Source organism: Schistocerca cancellata, chromosome 8 (genome assembly GCF_023864275.1).
Source record: "Schistocerca cancellata isolate TAMUIC-IGC-003103 chromosome 8, iqSchCanc2.1, whole genome shotgun sequence".
Classification (NCBI taxonomy): Eukaryota; Metazoa; Arthropoda; class Insecta; order Orthoptera; family Acrididae; genus Schistocerca; species Schistocerca cancellata.
The window spans coordinates 320,950,495-320,972,825 of record NC_064633.1 but is presented as its reverse complement, the minus strand read 5'-3'; the positions used below and the strand labels follow the sequence as shown (position 1 = coordinate 320,972,825).

Here is a 22,331-nt window from a genome sequence, read left to right as displayed (position 1 = left end):
GCAGCTCGACACGCATGTTCATATTCTATTTGAGTGTATTTACTTGTTTCCAGAAAGTTTCCGGAAAGCTGTCGTTGACCGTTGGATCGCCGGGAGTGGTTGGGTACAATGATCTGCCAACATAATCATCGCATCACCAAATCGGTTTCGATTATTTCGTAGATCTTGCGTCGTTCAGTCTAATGCCTCCAAAGACTTTTTATGCACCATCGTACATTCATCGTGAACAATCATTTTGCATTGTTGCAAAACCGTGACCATCGCACTAATCTTCGAAAGGTTGAACTTGGAGTTTCACTGGCAACTCGTGAGTGAGGTATTCGACCGCTTTCTAAATACATTGCTGCATTTCCTAATGAAGCAAGTGCAAGCGAAATTTCATTCTGCTAGCAAATCGTTACCAAAACCAATGCGATCAAAAAAGTTTTTCCAGTTCCACTGGGAGCGCCCAAGAAGAAAATCCTTCTAGTTCAATCTCTCACAACTTTCAAAAGAGTGTCGTCCGCATATTTTTGTTCGTACAGACTGAGTCTCTCGTTGCATAGAAGTCATATTGTTTTTATCGTTTCAGCTCATTAAATGCGCCGTGTATCGAACGATCGGGCGCAGTCGTGCCTAGCTGAAGTAATCATGCGCAAGTCCTCAATTAATACCAATGCCTCGTTGTGAATTTCCTCACTCAGTTGCAAATCTGAGTTTGATATCACAACATGCATCTGATGCTAATATCATCAGACGTTTCATCGTTGTATTTGGCCCACCAATCAATCGGTTTCGATGAGAAGCATGTTGAGGTGATAATGGAACATAATGTTCGTATTTGATGAGCATTTCACAAAATCATAGCATCTCCGAGAGTGTAATCCCAACGAGCGTCGATTTCTAGCACTCACAAACGTTGACAGACTTCTCCACATGTGCCACATAATTTACCATTAACAGTTCTATACGTTGGGCCATGTACGTTGAACAGTAGTAAACTCAAATAGGAATACTCGTCGTTAGTTGTATGGGTTGTAAAAATTCGACCTAATGCATCGGTGGAAAATACATCTGGATAACCTGGACCCGCATTTCCTTTCTTTCCGTCGTTGAAATTTATTTAACAATTGATTCCAAGTTTAATATTCGGGTTATAGCAGCGTTCTGGCGGAATCACCATTCGGGCAAAAAAAAAAAAAAAACCACTTGGTCAGTGTTGCACACGGCGGTCTACCGGCTCGTTACAAAGCTTTCTCCGCAGTGAAATATACTCTTGGACCATTCTCCAGCTGTATTACAAAAGTTCCAGCTGTATGACAAAGTGAACAACAGGGCGATGTTATTCATGAATGGCGAATGAAGATAAGTGCCACGTAGCTGCATTAGTGCTAACAAAACGGCCAATCCGATGCTGACATCGTCCGAACTCTATGCTCTAATTCCAATCACAGACATGTTCCTTGCTTTCGTGTCATACTTGCACATGTATTTGACGAATTTCACGGAATGGCAAGATTTGACGTTAATACTCGCTTTTAATGTCTTCGAGAGCAAGTATCAACAGCAAACTCTTGCTGATTTACTTCGGAAATGTATCTGCCACTAACTGTTACCCACAGCTGCGCTAGCATGCCAGTTAAATGAAATGAAATATGCGTACTGTTTTATTAGATAGGAGACCTCGACTGGCATGTTAGCCCGCTTGATGCAAATCTTTTTTATCTGACGCCGATTCGGCGACTTGCGCGTCGATGATGGTAAAAATATGATACACACACATGGGACGGTGAAATCCGAACGACGTGGGAATCGAATCCGGGACCCTGCCACCAAGAGTCAGCAACGTTAACCACGAGACCACGAGCTGCTGACGATTTTCCGAAGATCTGTTATGAGTGATGGTGACGGCTCTAAAATAAAATGTAGACTTCCTAAAATTATTAAATAGCATTAAACTGACGAGGAATGAAAATAAATAATTTGCAGTTCGGTGTAGCGAGAATTTTATGACATTTGTACGTGCTATGACGTCAGCTGCCCTCACGTTTCTGTCTGTTACCCACGGCTGCGCTCGTATATCATAATAAAATGCAACCTAAATAAAAGTCTCTTTTTTTCTACATGTAGATGAATATCTTTCTGTCTGTCGTATAGATATAAACTACGTCGTTGTTGTGAGACTCCAAGGGGTAGCGTTCATCTCACGCTACGTGAGGAGAACTATACGTCATAGTGACGTAACGCTACGTCATGGTGAAGTAAATAAACCTAAATCGACTTCATGAGTACGTATATCGATCTTTGCAGTTATGCCGCAGGGGCTGCACGGTAACGTGAAAGCTAAAGGTAAATACATGTGTAGAAACGAAGTTACAGCAGTTGTGTGGTATGTTCAGCCCAGTTGAATTAGTTATTAAGCTGAAATCGTAACAATTTTCGATGTTACTGTGTGTTTCTTGAACATAATGAATGTCTGAACGAAGAAACCATAACGAAAGTAAAAAAAAGAAACGCTTGCAGTCATTTTTTTAAAAATCCGATGAATCGTTCATAAATCATGTGGACAGAAACATGAAATAATTAATTATTGAGCTGTAATAAAAAAATTGGGATTTTGTTGCGTATTTAATGAAAATAACGAAAGTCAGAAAAAACTTATAGTCATTAAAAAAACCATGAATCGTGCATGATAGTGTCGACAGAAACATGAAATAATTATTAAGCTCTAATCCCAAGAATGTGGAATGTTATTGTGTGTTTCAAGTACATGACGAATATCTGAACGAAGGAACCATGACCACAACGAAAGTAAAAAAACGCGAGTAGTCATTTTTTTTAAACTCCGATTAATTGTGCATAAATAATGTGGATAGAAACATGAAATAGGGAGAAATTAAAGTGTTTCGTATTTTTATAAGCGTTAATGGTTTGTACATAATTCTACTGGGCAGAAACGTTAACCCGAGAAATTAATGTGGTTCCAAAGATAATTCCGAATGTTGCTGGAATTTTAATTTTCCCTTCATGTTGCAGATCAACTCAGAAAATTTTGTTCTTCAGAAATAAATTATTGCTGATGATTATAATGTATAATGTAACCTGTCTATAACACATCTCGTTATTTTTGTTTATACGATCTATACTGTGAAAAAACAATGATATTTCATGTATAATTGTTACTCACATTTTAATATTTAAGCAGTATAAAGTATAAAAAAGTAAGTTTCTTAGTAGTTGCCAAATGATGTAGAACACTGACTGTCACAATGGGTGAGCTACTTGACAAAATAACCTCAACTGCCCACTGTTTTTTGCAGCACTAAGTGATGTTTCATGTGCGATGGTGAAATACTGTGTTTGTTTATTCTCTCAATAGACATGGTATAAGTATACGATAAGTAGCTTAAAATGGCGACAGCGCTCACTGCTTTCAGTTGCTTAAAATGCTGGTTAATGTGACTTGTATGTTATTGTTTTTTCACAGTATACAACACATAAAAAAATAATGAAATATATTATAACAGGTCAGTACATTGTAATCATCAGCAATAATTTATTTCTGAAGAGCAAAATTTTCTGAGTTGATCTGCTACATGAAGGCAAAATTAAAATTCCAGCAACATTCGGAATTATCTTTGGAACCACATTAATTTCTCAGTTTAACGTTTCTGCCCAGAAGAATTATGTGCAATCCATTGGCTTTTACAAAAATACGAAACACTTTAATTTCTCTCTGTTTCATGTTTCTATGCACATGATTTATGCACACTTAACTGATTTTTTTTTAAAATGACCACTCTTTCTTTTACTTTCATTATTGTTATGGTTCCTTCGCTCAGACGTTCATTACATCAAGAAACACACAATAACATCCAAAATTGTTGAGATTACAGCTTAATAAGTAATTTAACTGGGATGAGCATACCACACAACTGCTGTCACTTCGTTTGTACAAATCTGTTTACAATTAGCTTTCACGTTATCGGTGCAACCTCTGTGGTACAACTACAAAGATCGATACACGTACTCATGTAGTCGATTTGGGTTATTTACGTCACGATGACGTAGCGTTACGTCACTATGACCTAGGGTTCTTCCCATCTAGCGTGGGACGAATGTCAACCGTCTTCAAGCGCCGCAGAAGTTTTAAGAGACGCGTCACTATCAACGCCTAAAATGCGAAGGACTTGTGACTGGTATTAGAAGTATGGATTAAACATGTTGAGTATTGCATAAGTGCAGTATTAATTACGTTCAATCATATTATGTGGAACAAATAAAATAATGAAAGCATATTCACGAATGTGATAAAGATCCAGAGTCAAAGAGCAAATAACTTTTTCAAAGAGTAATTATTGTTCCGTATTTCGCGTTATATTCTTCAAGTCAATAAATATCTTGTGCTACACTGTTTCTAGAGTAGCCTACATTCTTCCTCAGCTTTCACACTATCTCCATACCAAATTTCACCATACTCGTTTCAGCGGTTTAGTCGTGAAAGCATAACAGAGTTGCTTTCGCATTTATAATATTGGTATGGAGTACAAGCAGTCGATCGGCGACGAGATAGTGATTAACAGTCATTTTCGGAAATTGTTTCTGCAGCTAACCCCCGTGGATAACGCTTCGATCATTTCCGTCCACCAAATCGGGAGAATTGTTATTTAATGTTCCACAGGAGCCATGTATCACGTTTTAGTAACTACCTCATGCAAGCCTGAATCCTCTTAATCGGGAATTTCCGCTGATAATCGATTTCATTCGGTATTGTCTTCTAAATCAACCAAATGAGAATATGTGCGTGCGACAATCCGTATTTCTGTCTCTTCACTGAATACATCCAGGAGCGTATTTCGTCGAAAACGCGATGCTCCACAGTGAAATACATCAGTGATTTCAATTCTTGTTTGGAGACTTTCGCAGTGATGTGGCGATCGATGGATGACTGGCCAGGGAATAACTCTTATTGAATTTCTATCCACTACAGATTGCACGAGAACATGTTGACCATATGTGGTGAGCTGTAGTGGTGAACATACGTCACGACGTCTTCAACATATTCATAACTGTGTACGTTGCTGGGAGAATCGTCATTCAGTCGACATTCTGTGCATGTCTGTCAGCATTGATGGCATCTCGAAGCAAGAAATGATAATCACCTTCATCTTGCCAAAATATGATGGGGTATTGTAACAAGTGCTCAGTGCGTTTCAGACGCATGCTTGAGCTGTTGGTTCCACCAATGTAGAATGATGTCACGGAATTCCAAAATTTCATCAATGATGACAGTAGCGACTTCATCAATTTTTGGTGCATTGAAACGTCTTGCGTGTTTTCCATCAGGCGCCTGTCGGCTCTGATTCTAGTTTTTTGATTATCAGATGGCATGCAGTCCAGTTCGATTTTGAACGATGCAATGAATTCACAGTCTTGCTGAAAAAAGTTTACAGTCGTTCCACAACTGATCTTTTCACCGAACTGTTGTGTGCACAACGCTGATCTACTTCTTGTGGTGAATTTCCCTTGAATCTGTAAAGGTAAATATATAATATACTAGCTGTGCCCAACCATGCATTGCTGTGGTTCAGTCTAGTCATTGGAAAACAAAAAGAAATCACGAGTTTGTAATGTGAATGGGTATTGGATACACATCAGAATCCATCTCCTCTTGGCCCCTCTCTCTCCGTTTCGCACTTTATGTCTATTTCTTCTGTTCATCTCCTCTTCCTCCCTCCCTCTCTTAATTTGAGCCTTGTTCATTTGTATTGCCAAAACCAGATTCTGTTCTAGTACTCTAATCTTAGACCGATAAGCCAGAAATACAACTTTCCTGTTTTCTGTAAAAACCGTCTACAAGCAAGAAAATGAAACATCACGTTGTTGTGCACACAAATCATTTTTAAAAATATATAAAACTTTATACCAATATAATATCATTACATACTTTAAGTAGGCTGGTTACTGTTTTTAACTTACAGTATTTTGCAGGACAGTGTGGAAACTTTGTTCATTTTATGAAACGATTGTGATGAGCAGAAGCACAGTTAAACTGAATATAAACTACTGAATCAAATTTTCGTCACTATGTAACCGAATGGTTTGATTCACAGTTTGACAATTAGCTGTCAAACGACATTTGCACATGTAGTAGCGAGTTAAACTGAAAATTCACAGTATTTAGTAGGTAAGTGTGTAAACTTATTTGAGGTAAAACAATCTAACTTAATTTATTTCATGAAACGATTGCGATTAACCTACAACAGAAGCACAGTTCAACTGAAAATAAACATCTGAATCAAATTTTCGTCACCATAGAACCGATTGGTTTGATTCATAATTTGATAACAAGCTGTCAAACGACATTTCGGCACGTAGTAGGTAGTTAAATTGGATTTGATATAGAAGTAAAATAACTACATTCGTTGGACAGGTCGCGAAACAACACAAGATAAAAACAGATGTTATTTTATTTTAATTTGGGCTGGAATCCTTTTCTCCAGATCTTCCAGATTTTTGTTTCCAAGTGGAACCATTCAACTGAGTTATTTCCCTCCTCTGAGCATAACGAACAAAACAAAAGAGAATCAACGACATACGTTGTTCCTACAGTCGGTTATGGTCGAGTATTCATACACAAATTATGATTTTTGCAGTTTATTCCAGTTTTCCGAATTTCTTTGTAACTGACCCGAATTTTTTCCCCGAAAACTTTTCCAGGACGATAACGAATGAAACAAAAAAATCACGTATATTCTTTGTTTTAACTGAGATTATGGTCGTGATTTTACACAGAAATTCCAAAGAAAAAAGCACTTCCAGATTTTCCCGACTTTTCGAATTTTCATATTAACATTTCCAAAAAACGTAGTTTGAACGACTCAGAGCATTTAAAAAAGTAGCTAAATCATTCCAGCTGTTTTCATCTGATGCGCTTAGCAACGAATAGCATTTAATTTTTGTGTATATAGATAATATAAAAATGTTAATATATATGATATAATAATGTTAATAATGTTGTTGTCGAATTAGAATGTTGTGTGGTAGTGTCGAATGATGTGAATGTGTGTTGTGCGGGTGTCGAATGATCTGAAATGTAATTGCGTTGCAGTTACCTTGAAAGTGGGCATGAAATTGTCCAGAACGACATTTGTTGCGCCAGGTGAAATCATCTGGAAGCAACTGTTGTATTTATGGGTTTGTGTTAGGAAATGTGTGGAATTTGTTCCTGGTTCAGGAACTAATGAGCGCAATGATTCTGCAGGCGGGACCAGTGGAGCCAGTTTGACTTTACCACTTGCGCACCACAATCCAGGGGTTTCGTCTCCGTATTTCAGTGCCTTACAGCGTGGGCATACAACGACCATCGATCCAATAGGAGCGCAGTGGTCTGCATTATAATCGATTGTGACGTTGTAACGGATGCTGCCCGATGAGTTTTCAGTTCAATATTTGTTTGTCTTCTTCACGATTATTGAAATTCATTGTCACCTATTGGTTTCTACTTGGCGATGTTGTCTCGTTCAATGGACATAATTTTCGTTTGCGTTTTCTACGTCTTTTTGTGTACTTGCCGAACATATTTGAGTTAATCGATTCCGTTCAATTTCAGTTCGCCCTTCCCATTGGGCAGTTCACTTAGATCAGACAGTTTGGTTTGTACCGACCTAAATTGCTCCGTCTTATTGGTGGTATTGCAGTGCGATTAAATTGTGTCAGTTCAATTCAGTTACGTCGACTGTTACACAATGTGCAAAGCGGATAATCACAATTCAACTGAAAGTGGACAGTTGATTCACTTTGATGTTAGTGTACAACAGTTTATCACTCCAAAACCCACATTATTTCGCAGCTAAGCATGTTAATTTGTTTCACACAAAACGTAGGTAACTAATTCATTTATTGATTACGATTAACTTAGAAAACAATCACAATTCAGGTGAAAAGAAACAACTGAAACAATTCATTGCCACTGATTGTCTTTATTCACAATTTGACAGTCAGTTGTCAAACCACTTTTGTACCTGTAGTGAAAGGGTACAGTACTGCCTGACATAGAAAAGATGTACAACAATATACTTTGTTGTTCTTGTCAGAACAGAGTTTTTTGTAGAATAACACCATTTTATTTAATATTCCGAAGCCAGTTACCAATGTAGGAAAGAAGGGCAATTTGTATGTTTAATTATTCAGATGTACACTTCCTTAAAATACACTCCTGGAAATGGAAAAAAGAACACATTGACACCGGTGTGCCAGACCCACCATACTTGCTCCGGACACTGCGAGAGGGCTGTACAAGCAATGATCACACGCACGGCACAGCGGACACACCAGGAACCGCGGTGTTGGCCGTCGAATGGCGCTAGCTGCGCAGCATTTGTGCACCGCCGCCGTCAGTGTCAGCCAGTTTGCCGTAGCATACGGAGCTCCATCGCAGTCTTTAACACTGGTAGCATGCCGCGACAGCGTGGACGTGAACCGTTTGTGCAGTTGACGGACTTTGAGCGAGGGCGTATAGTGGGCATGCGGGAGGCCGGGTGGACGTACCGCCGAATTGCTCAACACGTGGGGCGTGAGGTCTCCACAGTACATCGATGTTGTCGCCAGTGGTCGGCTGAAGGTGCACGTGCCCGTCGACCTGGGACCGGACCGCAGCGACGCACGGATGCACGCCAAGACCGTAGGATCCTACGCAGTGCCGTAGGGGACCGCACCGCCACTTCCCAGCAAATTAGGGACACTGTTGCTCCTGGGGTATCGGCGAGGACCATTCGCAACCGTCTCCATGAAGCTGTGCTACGGTCCCGCACACCGTTAGGCCGTCTTCCGCTCACGCCCCAACATCGTGCAGCCCGCCTCCAGTGGTGTCGCGACAGGCGTGAATGGAGGGACGAATGGAGACGTGTCGTCTTCAGCTTCTGCCTTGGTGCCAATGATGGTCGTATGCGTGTTTGGCGCCGTGCAGGTGAGCGCCACAATCAGGACTGCATACGACCGAGGCACACAGGGCCAACACCCGGCATCATGGTGTGGGGAGCGATCTCCTACACTGGCCGTACACCACTGGTGATCGTCGAGGGGACACTGAATAGTGCACGGTACATCCAAACCGTCATCGAACCCATCGTTCTACCATTCCTAGACCGGCAAGGGAACTTGCTGTTCCAACAGGACAATGCACGTCCGCATGTATCCCGTGCCACCCAACGTGCTCTAGAAGGTGTAAGTCAACTACCCTGGCCAGCAAGATCTCCGGATCTGTCCCCCATTGAGCATGTTTGGGACTGGATGAAGCGTCGTCTCACGCGGTCTGCACGTCCAGCACGAACGCTGGTCCAACTGAGGCGCCAGGTGGAAATGGCATGGCAAGCCGTTCCACAGGACTACATCCAGCATCTCTACGATCGTCTCCATGGGAGAATAGCAGCCTGCATTGCTGCGAAAGGTGGATATACACTGTACTAGTGCCGACATTGTGCATGCTCTGTTGCCTGTGTCTATGTGCCTGTGGTTCTGTCAGTGTGATCATGTGATGTATCTGACCCCAGGAATGTGTCAATAAAGTTTCCCCTTCCTGGGACAATGAATTCACGGTGTTCTTATTTCAATTTCCAGGAGTGTAGATCTCTGAATACAGTTTGGTAATGTTTGTGAAATGAATGAATGGCTCGTCGTCTTCTGACCACAGATGGTGAAGGTAGATTCTATAATCATCTTTGAGACGGTTCTCTGGTCACCTTTGGCCGAACCAAAGAGAAGAAGTATACCAGAGCACCAGAGGGCCTGGAATGTGGCTGACCAATACGGTGGCAAGGGCCTCCCCCACTTCTGCGGAAGTGCGGGATGACCGGATGAACGGCCATGTTCCAGCACTCTGTCACTGGTTCCTGAGGTGTGAAGACGTGCTCTATGTGTGCTCCAGAAAAACGAAGTTAAATGAAAATGATATGCATGTAGAATATCTAGGAGCAGATGAACTACCAATTTCTCTTTTCAGAAACTTTTGGTTGGAGGCTGATGTAAATTGTTCTGAAAAAGATCGGCAGGTAAAAATTCATGGGGAACATAGGATTCTTCGGAAGTAACAAAGAAACCACGTGTTGTAATCATAAGACGAAATACTAGCGTGTGGTAGTATTAAGATGAAATACTTGCGTGTGTAAATCCTAGTTGAAAATTAAGATTTCCGTGTGCAGAACTTGAATTAGAGACAAGTACAGTGTGAGTCTCAACCAGAATATGAGACAATAAAAAGAATTAGAAGTGCTTGTCATAGCACTCAGTTGAGGATCCGTCTGTGAGATAACTAAGATACCAAAACTTCCAACTTCCATTATGAGGTACATTCGTGTGACGCCAGCATGATATTCAAATACTCTGAGAGAATTAAGATGAGTCAGCCATTTACCCGGCAACTCAATGAGGGTTGCATTGCACAGGGAGATGTGCATAAATCCTCCACAGTTTGTGGTAGGAAAATTATTACGTGTGTCAGTGACGTGTGTATCTGGGGTGACTATTGTTTGATGTGAGAAAGCAGAACGAGTACAAATCCAAACATTTTGTTTTTGGAGGTGTGTTTTATACTGTCAGTGTGATTTATTATGTGTATTTAATCTGTGTGATTTGCATGAGACAGTAGCGAATTTCGTGGGTCAAGCATGGTTTTTCCCAGTACAGCGCGAAAGTCAGTAAATTCGTTATGTTGCTAATGAATGAGATTACGAGAGTGTGGGAGAGAGTGAAGTAGCAAAAGATTCCTTACCAATCCAGAAAGTGTACAGTAGCAATACATAGAAACATTACGAGACCATAGAATAGTAAAATGCTTATGTTATATCATGCCCATTGGGTGGAGAATCACTTGTTTTACTATTGTGTTTAAGTGTAATGCAAGAAATTTTGCAACATTAGCATGAAAGAATTTATTGTAATAAAAGTGGAGATATATGAGACAAATAGTGGTGTTGATTATTGTGTTGTGGGTAGCTATTTTGTTGAGGTATTTTAACATAATTTTAACATTATCTTGCTGGATTGTCCAAGCTTTAGATAAAATATATACGACAGGAAGCAAATATGGCCTTTTCAGGCTGGAGTGAGTCCATCATAAATGTGCAATAGCTCTCAGTCAGATGCGTTATCCATTCCGTTGAGGTAAACTTGAATATATTTCTGATGCACGAATAATAAAAGCACTCGATTGGCAAGCCACTCATCTAGTAGGCCATAGAATGGGGAAGGAACCTCTCAGTAGTAGCGATATAAAGTGGCAATGGAGTGGAAATAACATAACTACATTTGTTGGACAGATCGTTAAACAACACAAAAGTAAAAATAATCGTAATTTTGTTTTAATTCAGGCTGGATTTCGTTTTTCTAGGTTTTTCTCCAGACTCTCCATTATTTTTCCCAAATGAAAACATTCAGTTGAGTTATTTGCACCCCGGGAATATAACAAACACAACAAAAAACCTCAACCAAATACGTCATTCCTGTCGTTAGTTATGATCGAGAGTGCCTACAAAAATTATAATTTTTGCAGTTTATCCAAATTTTCCAATTTTCCTTTGGAATTGTCCTGGACTTTTTCCTCAAAACGTTTCCATGACCATAACGAAGAAAACAAAGAAAGAATTACGCTTTTCCATTGTTCGAATCGTGAATTATGATCTAGAGTTCATACAAAAATCTCATAGAAAAAAACATTTTCAGGTTTTCCCATATTTTTAAATTTTTCGGGCAACTTTCCCAATTTGCTTTTCCCTAAAAATCTTCTTATGACTATTTTTTTTAAATTAGCCTAATCGGTCCAGCCGCTCTCAGTTGATGCGCTCACCAACGAACATTTAACTTTTATTTCCTGTTATTCTTGAACTGTACTGTCTTCTCTCAGCTATGTCGTGGCCTGCCACGATATCCCGTCTTCATCTCAGAGTTGAGGCTACATCCAGCATCCTCAGTGATTGTATATTCTACAAGAAAACATTCTTCGTGTGGGTACAACCAATCAACAAGGTTTCTCGTTCCCTATTAACATGTCACATTTTTAAAGAGGCTTCTTCAGTGAAATAGCCAGGCTTTTTTACTCTGTATCGTTGATTTTGCTGGTTTCAAGTGGGTTTTACGCAATACAAGACACATGGAGAACAATGCTAACGGAAATAAAAAATAACGAGAGATGGAGAGGGATATTAAGTCAGATTCTTTAATCTTTATGTGTGTTACATAAACAGTATATAGAATGCACCACGCTATTCGAAGGTCGTCGCCAGGTTTATCCATTTTTTACCTTTATTTGCATTTCATAAATGTATAAAATACCCGGCACCATGTACAATACAGTATTCTAAAACCACCACTGGAGGCAGACCAAGGGTCGCAACAGCCCACCTGAAACACACAATGATAAAGAATATACTACACAGCCCTCCTACACTTGCCAAGTATGAGTGCGGACAAATAACACACAACATAGTCACAGAATGTCCTCTATGGAAATATGTTGGCACTCTGTACAGCCTACATGAGGGGTCTGAGGATGCAGTCTCCTGGATGGAAACTATAGATATCCACTTATAGCCAACTGCTTGCAAATATTTAGAAAACTTTTCTGTCTATTTCAGTCTTAAACTTAGGATATATATTCTGTTTATAAAAATTAAGTTTTTTCTTTTATGTGTAATTCATCCAAGTGTTTTTTTAAAGTTATTCTATTCACATGGATAACACTATCTTATCGACTTAATCTAAGACTTTCCTAATCAGGAATGAATGCAATTAATTTTATATGAACCTTATGTATATTGTATTAACATTAACACCATAGCTGTTCAATCTAAGAGATATAGCCTTAATGCAATACGAAATGCATAAATTAAAAAAAATTCATGTCCAAATGGAAATCGATACTACATCCAAGTATGATTTAATTTCTCTCCACTACGAGACAAAAAGAGGGAAATTAAATGAAAAAATATCTCTCTTTGGATTACATACACAGTATGAAGTACCCACAAAAGTATTCGAACATCACTACCAAAATTACCGATTTTTTATCTTTACTTACATTTCATTAACAGTATACAGCAGTACCCGCCATCACGCACTATACATTATCCGTAACCCGCCACCGAACACCGATGACGGCTGGCCACATTCCACCTGAAACACAAAATAAAAAAAAAATAACAAAAGAATGTACCTGCAGTCCAGATAACTACAGAACTCTCTCACACTTCAGGTATCAACGGTTAGTTCACGTCTGCAACCAAGTCTGATTTAATTTCTCTCCAGTGCAAGACAATTTTATATATAAAATGCTGTAGATATAACTGAAAGAGAATAGATTCACATGAGAAAATTACTGTAAACCATTTAGTGACCGACAAAAGCGATAGAGAATGGACACTGGTGAAATATTTCGTTATTTTCGTTGACATTTTCGCTATGAACAGTCTAACCGGAAATCAACAAGTGTGGCATTCTGAAAATATTGTGGAAAAATAGAAACACCACTTGCATCTATCACGCAGTGATTCATGTGGTCCGTTTCCCTTACAGTACCAATGAACTACAGTAACGTCTTAAAAGAGAGATGGAAATAATGCATCCGCTATTAACTGGTTTGTTGTACTGAAAGAAAATTACCGGTTTTGTTACCATTTCCTTTATGTAACTTAGATTTCAGAATTATTTCTATTTACATATTTTGGATACTGTATAATGCAACAAATCTTGTAAGTTCAAAACGTTCAAATGTGTGTGAAATCTTATGGGACTTTACTGCTAAGGTCATCAGTCCCTAAGCTTACACACTACTTAGCCTAAATTATCCTAAGGACAAACACACACATCCACGCCCGAGGGAGGACTCGAACCTCCGCCGGGACCAGCAGCACAGTCCATGGCTGCAGCGCCTTAGACCGCTCGGCTAAGTCTTGTAATTATTCTGCAACCCATCTGACACCCTGTCCTAAAGATATAATCTCGCTTGTTCTGGCAACGAGCGTTTTGACCTGGGAAAAGTCCCAATGGATTCGTTTACTGACCTATCAAGAACTGCCAAGTATGGCCCTGTATGCTGTGGACGTCTACTGTGAAAGTGCTGATACTGTTGTGCTTTTTTAAAAATTTTTATGGACGACAAAGGTAAGACAATAAGTGCGAGGAAGAAATCCGCTGTCTACATGCAGCTATTCATCCCGACCGAGGCACAAGCATCACACGGCCGGATTACCATGGACCGCGTCACATGCCTACATTCCATTAGATTCTGCTGAAATGTCTGGTGTTCACATTGACACATCTGTCCATAATCAGGAATTTGCCGGCACCATGTCTCCTCCTCTTGCTGGCCAAATAAAAGCGACGAAATACCATCCATCACCACGGGTCGAAGTGACAGTTGGCACAATATTTTACAATTACCGTAGTTTTTCTCTCAAACATATAACGCTACACACCACTTTCCCTCTCTACCTCAGAGAGGTTGCTGAGCTGGTGCTCACTCACCAACACATAGCACTTCCATTCTTACGCTAAAGCCTCCTCCTCTTAATTCAGAGGGAAATCAGCAGACACCCTGACCCAAATCCCTGAATCTGACCTGAATTTTATTCTTCCTACTGATCTTTAATAAGCCATCTTGGATTCCAATTAAAAATTCTTTCTCCCGTCTACCCTATTGCAGTTTATTAAGATCACATACCACAAATAACGCTTGGATGCTATTTCCCTTTGATATACACTTTGATATACATATACCTTCCAATATGTCGTCCTATTTTACAACGAATCACTAAAGTAGAAATCCGTCGAAGCACCATTTTTTGTCATCAGTCTTCTGACTGGTTTGATGTGACCCGCCGCGAATTCCTCGCCTGTGCCAACCTCTTCAACTCAGAGTAACACTTGCAACGTACGTCCTAAATTATTTGTTAGATGTATTAAAATCTCTGCCTTGCTCTACAGTTTTTGTCCTCTACAGCTCCCTCTCTGTCCGCCGCTCGTGGTCTCGCGGTAGCGTTCTCGCTTCCCGAGCACGGGGTCCCGGGTTCGATTCCCGGCGTGGTCAGGGATTTTCACCTGCCTCGAGATGACTGGGTGTTTGTGTTGTCCTCATCATTTCATCATCATCCCGGAAAGTGGCGAAATTGGACTGAGCAAAGATTGGGTAATTGTACGGGCGCTGATAACCACGCAGTTGAGCGCCCCACAAACCAAACATCATCATCATCATCACAGCTCCCTCTAGCACCATCGAAGTTATTCCCTGATTTCTTAACAGATGCCCTACCATCATGTGCTTGTCAGTGTTTTCCATATATTCCTTTCTTCGACAATTCTGCGGAGAACTTACACATTCCTTATAATTCCATCTAATTTTCAACATTCTTCTACAGCACCGTTTTCTCAAACGCTTTTATTCTCTTCGGTACCGGTTTTCCTACCGGCCATGTTTGATTACCATACAGTACTGTGTCCCAGACGTACAGTCTCAAAAATTTGTTCCTCCAATTAAAACCTATGTTAGATACCAATAAACTTCCCTTGACAAAGAATCCCTTTTGTTCCACAGCTAGTCTGCTTTTCGCGTCCTTGCTGCTCCGTCCGCCATGGCTTATTTTGCTGCCTAGGTAGCAGAATTCCTTAATTTAATCTACATTGTGATCATTAGTCCTGATGTTAAATTTCTCGAGGTTTTCATTTCTGCTACTTCCCATTACTTTCATCATTCTTTGATTTACTCCAAGTCTGTATTCTGGTCTCATTAGACTTTCCATTCCATTCAGTACATCCCGTAATTCTTCTTCACTTTCACCCAGGATAACAATGTCATTATCGAATCTTCTCACTGATATCCCTTCAGCGTGAATTTTTATCCCACTCTTAAAACTTTGTTTCATTTCCGTCATTGCTTCTTCGATGTACAAACTGAACCGTACATTCTTCTTAATCCGAGCATTGGTTCTTGGTCTTCCACTCTTGTACTTCCCTCTTGGTTATTGTGCATATTCTACACACATCAAAAAAGTTTTGCATCACCTGCTGTTCCGAGAGTTCCGGAACTTGTATAGAAAATTGGAATAGAGGTCAACATAAACATCATTTCTGCCCTTTCACTGCTCATGGAAATCACACATTGCATGTTGTACCACCATACAGCGAGATCTTCAGATGTGGTGCTCCAGACTGCTGCACACACCGGTACCTCTAATACCCAGTAGCACGTCCTCTTGCATTGATGCATGCCTGCATTCGTCGTGGCATACTATCCACAAGTTCATTAAGACACTGTTGGTCCAGATTGCCCTACTCCTCAACGGCGATTCGGCGTGGATCCCTCAGAGTGGTTGGTGGGTCACGTTGTCCATAAAAAGCCCTTTCAGTCCATCCCAGGCATGTTCGGTAGGGTTCATGTCTAGAGATCATGCTGGCCACTCTAGTCGAGCGATGTCGTTATACACATCAAAAAAAGTTTTACATCAACCCGGTTCCCAGAACTCCTGAAGACAGACGCTGACTGTGGATATTGTATCACAGACACAGTCTGTCTGACTGTTCAGAGAGGTCACTAAACCCGCCCAAAGATGTAAACAACATCCACGAGCAGCGCCTATTAGACGGAGGGTGTCCGACAGCCGAACAATTCCAGTCATTCCACCAGGAAAGAGATACACGGCTCGTGTTGTCTGTAGTTCAACCATGCCTAGACGGTCAATACCACTGTTCGATCGCATCCGCATTGTTACCCAACAAGGAAAGTGTCCAGGCGTCTCAGAGTGAACCAAAGTAAGTCATATGCAAGATGGGGGCGCGAACTGTCGTCCATGAAGACGAATGCCTCGACAATATGCTGCCGATATGGTTACACTATCGGTCGGAGGACGGCACTCACGTATCGTACAGCAGTTACGGCGTCTTCCATGACCACAATCGGCGTACATCGGCCCCACATAATGTCACCCCAACACAGCAGGGAACCTCCACCTTTCTGCACTCGCTGGACAGAGTGTCTAAGGAGTTCAGACTGACCGGGTTGCCTACAAACACATCTCCGACGATTGTCTGGTTAATGACATTTGTGACAGTCATCGGTGAAGAGAGCGTGACGCCAATCCTGAGCGGTCCATTCGGCATGTTGTTGGGCCCATCTGTACCGTTCTGCATGGTGTCGTGGATGCAAAGATGGACCTCGCCATGGACGTCGGGAGTGATGTTGCGCATCATGCAGCCTATTACGCATAGTGTGAGTCATAACACGACGTACTGCGACAGCACGAAAAGAATTATTCAACAACCTATTGCTCACAGCTTGAGTCGTAACACGATGTCCTGTGGCTGCACGTAAAGCATTATTCAACATGGTGGCGTTGCTGTCAGGGTTCCTCTGAGCCATAATCCTTAGATAGCGGTCATCCATTGCAGTAGTAGCCCTTGGGCGGCCTGAGCAAGGCATGTCATCGACAGTTCCTGTCTCTCTGCGTCTCCTCCATGTCCGAACAACATCGCTTTGGTTCACTCTGAGACGCCTGGACACTTTCCTTGTTGGGTAACAATGCGGATGCGATCGAACAGTGGTATTGACCGTCTAGGCATGGTTGAACTACAGACAACACGAGCCGTGTATCTCTTTCCTGGTGGAATGACTGGAATTGTTCGGCTGTCGGACACCCTCCGTCTAATAGGCGCTGCTCGTGGATGTTGTTTACATCTTTGGGCGGGTTTAGTGACCTCTCTGAATAGTCAGACAGACTGTGTCTGTGATACAATATCCACAGTCAGCGTCTGTCTTCAGGAGTTCTGGGAACCGGGTTGATGCAAAACTTTTTTTGATGTGTATATATTACCCGTCTTTCTCTATAGCTTACCCGCATTTTTCGCAGAAATTCGAACATCTTGCAACATTTTACATGTAGAACGCTTTTCCCAGGGCGGCAAATCCTATGAAAGTGTCTTGATTTTTCTTCAGGCGTGTTTCCATTATCAACCGCAACATGAGATCTGCCTCTCTGGTGCCTTTACCTTTCCTGAAGCCAAACTTGTCGTCACCTCACACATCTTTAATTTCCTTTTCCATTGTCCTGAACATTATTCATGTCATCAACTTGGATGCATGAGCTGTTAAGCTGACTGTGCGATAATTCTCGCACTTGTCGACACTTGCAAACTTCGGAAATGTATTCATGATGTTATGTCTTTGAGAAGTGCCCTGAAATAAGCAATTTTCGGCTTACTGAGCATCCGCATGAATCCAGATTCAAGACATTTTATATTCTGTTCAGTATTTAAATTCGACAAAATGAACTACATGTCATAGTCTCCAGAGGCCAATGATTATTGGTTTTGTAATATAATTTTGTTTATTAGATCTTTCTATAAAGATATTACGAATGGCTGTTTGCGAACAATTAGCTACCCTAGATGGGAGGTATACCGTAGTAATTAAGTCGAATGATAGTGATACTGACTCTGATAGGTTCTTGCTGGGAGAGTTTTTAAGAAAATCTGCATTCAAGTCACCCGCAAACATGATTTCTTTATTTTTTGTTCTTAAATAGCCTGAAGTTGTTCAAGGTGATTTGTGAACAGATTAAAATTACCTATAGGTGCTCGATATACACTTACTGTTATGAAGCATTTCTTATGAAACTCTACTTCCGTCGCACATGCTTCCATATGCTGTTTTAGGAAAAATTTTTGATTTTTTTTTTTGGACTGAATAAACAGCAAAAAAATAAACTTGGTTTTACTCAAGCGACTGTTAAAAACCTGGACAGTTATTAATATCAGGCCAACAGATGTTATGTATCCGCAATCATTAATTGAATTTTTTTTATTTATTTACTTAACCTGACCTGATTAGAGTCATCATGTCGTCTCCTTGGGCCAAGGTTTCACAGTTGCAGCACCTTTTTTACGTCATAGTTATCTAAGAAATAACAATTTTAATGCGACAAATATTATTAAAATGATTTGAGTGTCTATAGTGACAATGTGTGTATGTATTACTGACAATGAACTAATAATGTTTAAACTGGAAGTTTTTGTACTACTGAAGCTGTTGTCACTAATCGTGATAATACTAATCATAATTATAACAATAATGATAATAATAACAATAATGATAGTGGCAGACACAAAAAGAAATTATAGGTGTAAAAAATAGACTTTTACTGCTATAGGGAGTTGTGAGGAAAAGAAAATTAAGCACCAGCTAAGAATGGTGGGCAATGAGGAAGATCTGGTTGGAAAGAAGAATGTACAACGGCATTTAGTGTGTACAGGGACAATGTTAATCATCACTCTTGCTTTAGTAGATAAATAATTAACTGTATTCTGAAGCTGGAGGTGTTACAAGTTTTCTAATATAAGGTGGGAGGTTATTCCACAGTCGGATTCCTGCTGTTGAGAAGGACTTTAAGAAAGTGGCTGAACGATGTAGTGGGACAGAAACGATTTTCTTCTTACAGGGACAGCTGTTTCAGCCACGTTGGTCGAACAAGAGCGTTAAGATCGAAGAGACAGTGCATGTTGATAAGACGGTAGAGAATACAGAGTGAATGGACCGCTTGTCTGTATGCAGTGAGGATATCTGTGCATATAATGATGAAGAGTCGAACATCAGACAACAATAATATAATTATAATTTAAACATAGCTGCCTGCTCTAAAAGATAAGCTTCATTAACTAATTGTTTCAGTAATATCATTATGGGAGCTGGTTTCGTTTCAACACACACAAAAAATAAAATATCTTGCGCTAAGTTGTTACTAGCCATTTCTAGCTAACTACTATGGTTTAGAAGGATCTGTCAATCAAATATGGGTTTAATTTGATTTTGCGCTATTTTATATTGTCTTTTAACCGTCTTATACGTATCTGTGGATCTACTGCCAAGACATGTAGTTAATAACGCTTTTAACCAAAATTCAGATAGAAGAAACTATCCTTTTCTTGTAGAATTGTACTTGTGAATATAGCTACTGTTCTCTTAAACGGATGATTTGTTACTAACAAATTTCATGTGAGAGTAAACTTCGAGGTTATTATTACCGTTTACGATGGCATGTGCAAATATTTATAATTTGGGCCGGTATGAGCTCCACTCATTGTTGTAATTACTTTCTTGATAACTGTGAAAGCTGCATGAGCAAGTGAAATCTTACACAAAACAACGTGTCCCACAGAATCAGTGGAAGGAAGCGAAGCAAAAAGTTAATAACACACTTGTCCACAAAAATAAGAACTATTCTCGAGGCAAAGACTGCTTGACGAAACGTGTATTGTCTGTTTAAGTTCTGTTAAAACTACCACCAAAAATTTCGAGTTTAATACCTGAGTTACTACTTTCCTCAGCTACATCACATGTATTCATTATAGTGTACAATGTATTTATAAATTATTGAGTGGTTTGATGAAGCTATATATTTTCATCTACAGTCAACAAAATAAGAAGCTTATCATGATCTCTTACTGGGCACTCTGGTTATGATGTTAGCTTTTGATGGTATACTCAAGGGGAAGTCAATTAAAGACATTCCTGTTAGTATCAGATAGAAATTTTTCCCTGAATACACTGCGCAGTGGGGTGAACTCTGAAACACACTGAAAGCCTTTAGGAGGTATCCTCATGTGTGACCACTCAACTAGCGTCAAAATCTCATGTAGCCTGATCAGAGCTGGATTCAGAGTGCACACATCTCTCTCTCTCTCTCTCTTTCAGTAACATCCCAGACGCCTTTATAAGAGTGATATCAGGTGACTCTTCAGTCCTTCTTCATCTCCTAAAAGCATTCTGACACACAGTCACGGAAATCCTTGATGAACATCTTGATCGAACGCTACTAAACTAAATTTAGGGTATTTTCACGTCCTTGGGGTTTTTCGATTAAAATTTAATCGTTCTGCGACCTTATTTTTAGTGCAGAGAAACGCCTTTCGTATAAGTAAGGAATATTGCGAGTGTGTGTTTGCTGTAGGGAGTGTATACCGTTACTGGGCTTTCAGGTAGAGATCGCAACTAAGCTCGCCCTAAGGACGTGCAAGTGAAGCTTGCCGCCATCTTGCTGATATTGAGAAAGGTCGAGAAGGCAAAGGGAACAATCGGATACACAATGATTGCAGTATTCTTAGTGACGAAATGGACTCAGGTCAACATTGCAAAAGGGAATAGTTACGGATTCTTCCAGGGGGACTACACCACCAGAGGACGAGGGGATTGTTCGAGCGGCTTCAACAAACAGGAGATAACTGAAGTCCTGGCAGACGTCACAACGAATCGTCGGGAACAGACACTGGAAGCTGGATTGATACCTGGAGTTGCCGTGCGTCATTGACCTCTGACATCATAGCATAGGCTATAGAGACTCAATTGTGTAGTGCTAGTCAGTTGGGCATAGATATCCAGTCAGATCCTGTCGTCTTTAGTCCGTTCAGTGATTTTCTATCCAGCGGACACTTACTTCAGCGTAAGTCATTTTGACGTTTGTCGACGACTGAAAGAAGGAACTGGAGTAAGGTCTCCCTCAGTGAGACAATTTTGGAAAAAGGAATACTTTATTTCGCCCTTCTGTCATCCCCCGTTTTGATGCCGTTATTGTCACATAGTGTCTGGTCAGATGGCTTTGATCGGTTAACTAACTTAATATTAGAGATCCGTAGATAAAATTTTCCTTTAGAATTCGTTAAGCGCTTCACGCAGGTCTTACCTTACGTAAATATTTACTTTGTTCAGTTTTTGTTTGTCTACGAGGCTTAGCCTATGTTTAGATCTTCGCTGAAACTCTCTTTGCTTTCGGAGCCGCTTTTAACGCGGCTGTTGAACCAAGGCCGAGTCTCTCCCGTATCTTAAAAACTGTGAACGTCGTATATCTGTGGAGTATTTTACGATACTCTCGAACCTTGTAGACTGATACTCATTATTTTCAGTCTCAGAGATGAATGTTTCAGGTAAGCACTTATTAAGCAGAAATATTTTCTTACATTTCTTTAGATTCCGATTTACGCCCATAGTTAGTGATGCTAAAACAGCTGTATGATCCCCTATTCTACGTTATACACTGAAGTGCCAATGAAACTGGTACTCTTGCTAATCCGGCCCTCAGTATTCCGGCCTCTCAGTAATCAGGCTAACATCCAAAAACACGTGCACAATGAATTACCGTGCGCAAAAAATGCTCAGTTAAACAATGCTTTATATACTGTATTTGAAATTGTAGCTTTCTTTACAATTCGTAATCATATCTTCTAAAAGGAAACACGTTACGCTAGACCTCAAGCAGAAACTCTAAATTTTAGATAAGTTAAACCCAGGTTCTTCGCAGAAAGCCATTGCTGCCGAGTCC

The 22,331-nt window shown here is 40.4% G+C and overlaps 1 protein-coding gene across 1 annotated transcript in view; it reads right to left on the bottom strand.

Moving 5' to 3' along the window:
* Nucleotides 1-12,211: 12,211 nt before the first annotated feature.
* LOC126094985 (uncharacterized) overlaps nt 12,212-22,331 on the bottom strand; it is a 165,319-nt gene continuing 155,199 nt past the window's right edge. The window contains exons 4-5 of the mRNA XM_049909640.1: nt 13,052-13,146; nt 12,212-12,375 (exon numbers count right to left, since the gene is read on the bottom strand). Coding sequence (XP_049765597.1) covers nt 13,091-13,146 — 56 coding nt within the window. The 3' untranslated portion in view covers nt 12,212-12,375; nt 13,052-13,090. The remainder of the gene's footprint in view (nt 12,376-13,051; nt 13,147-22,331) is intronic.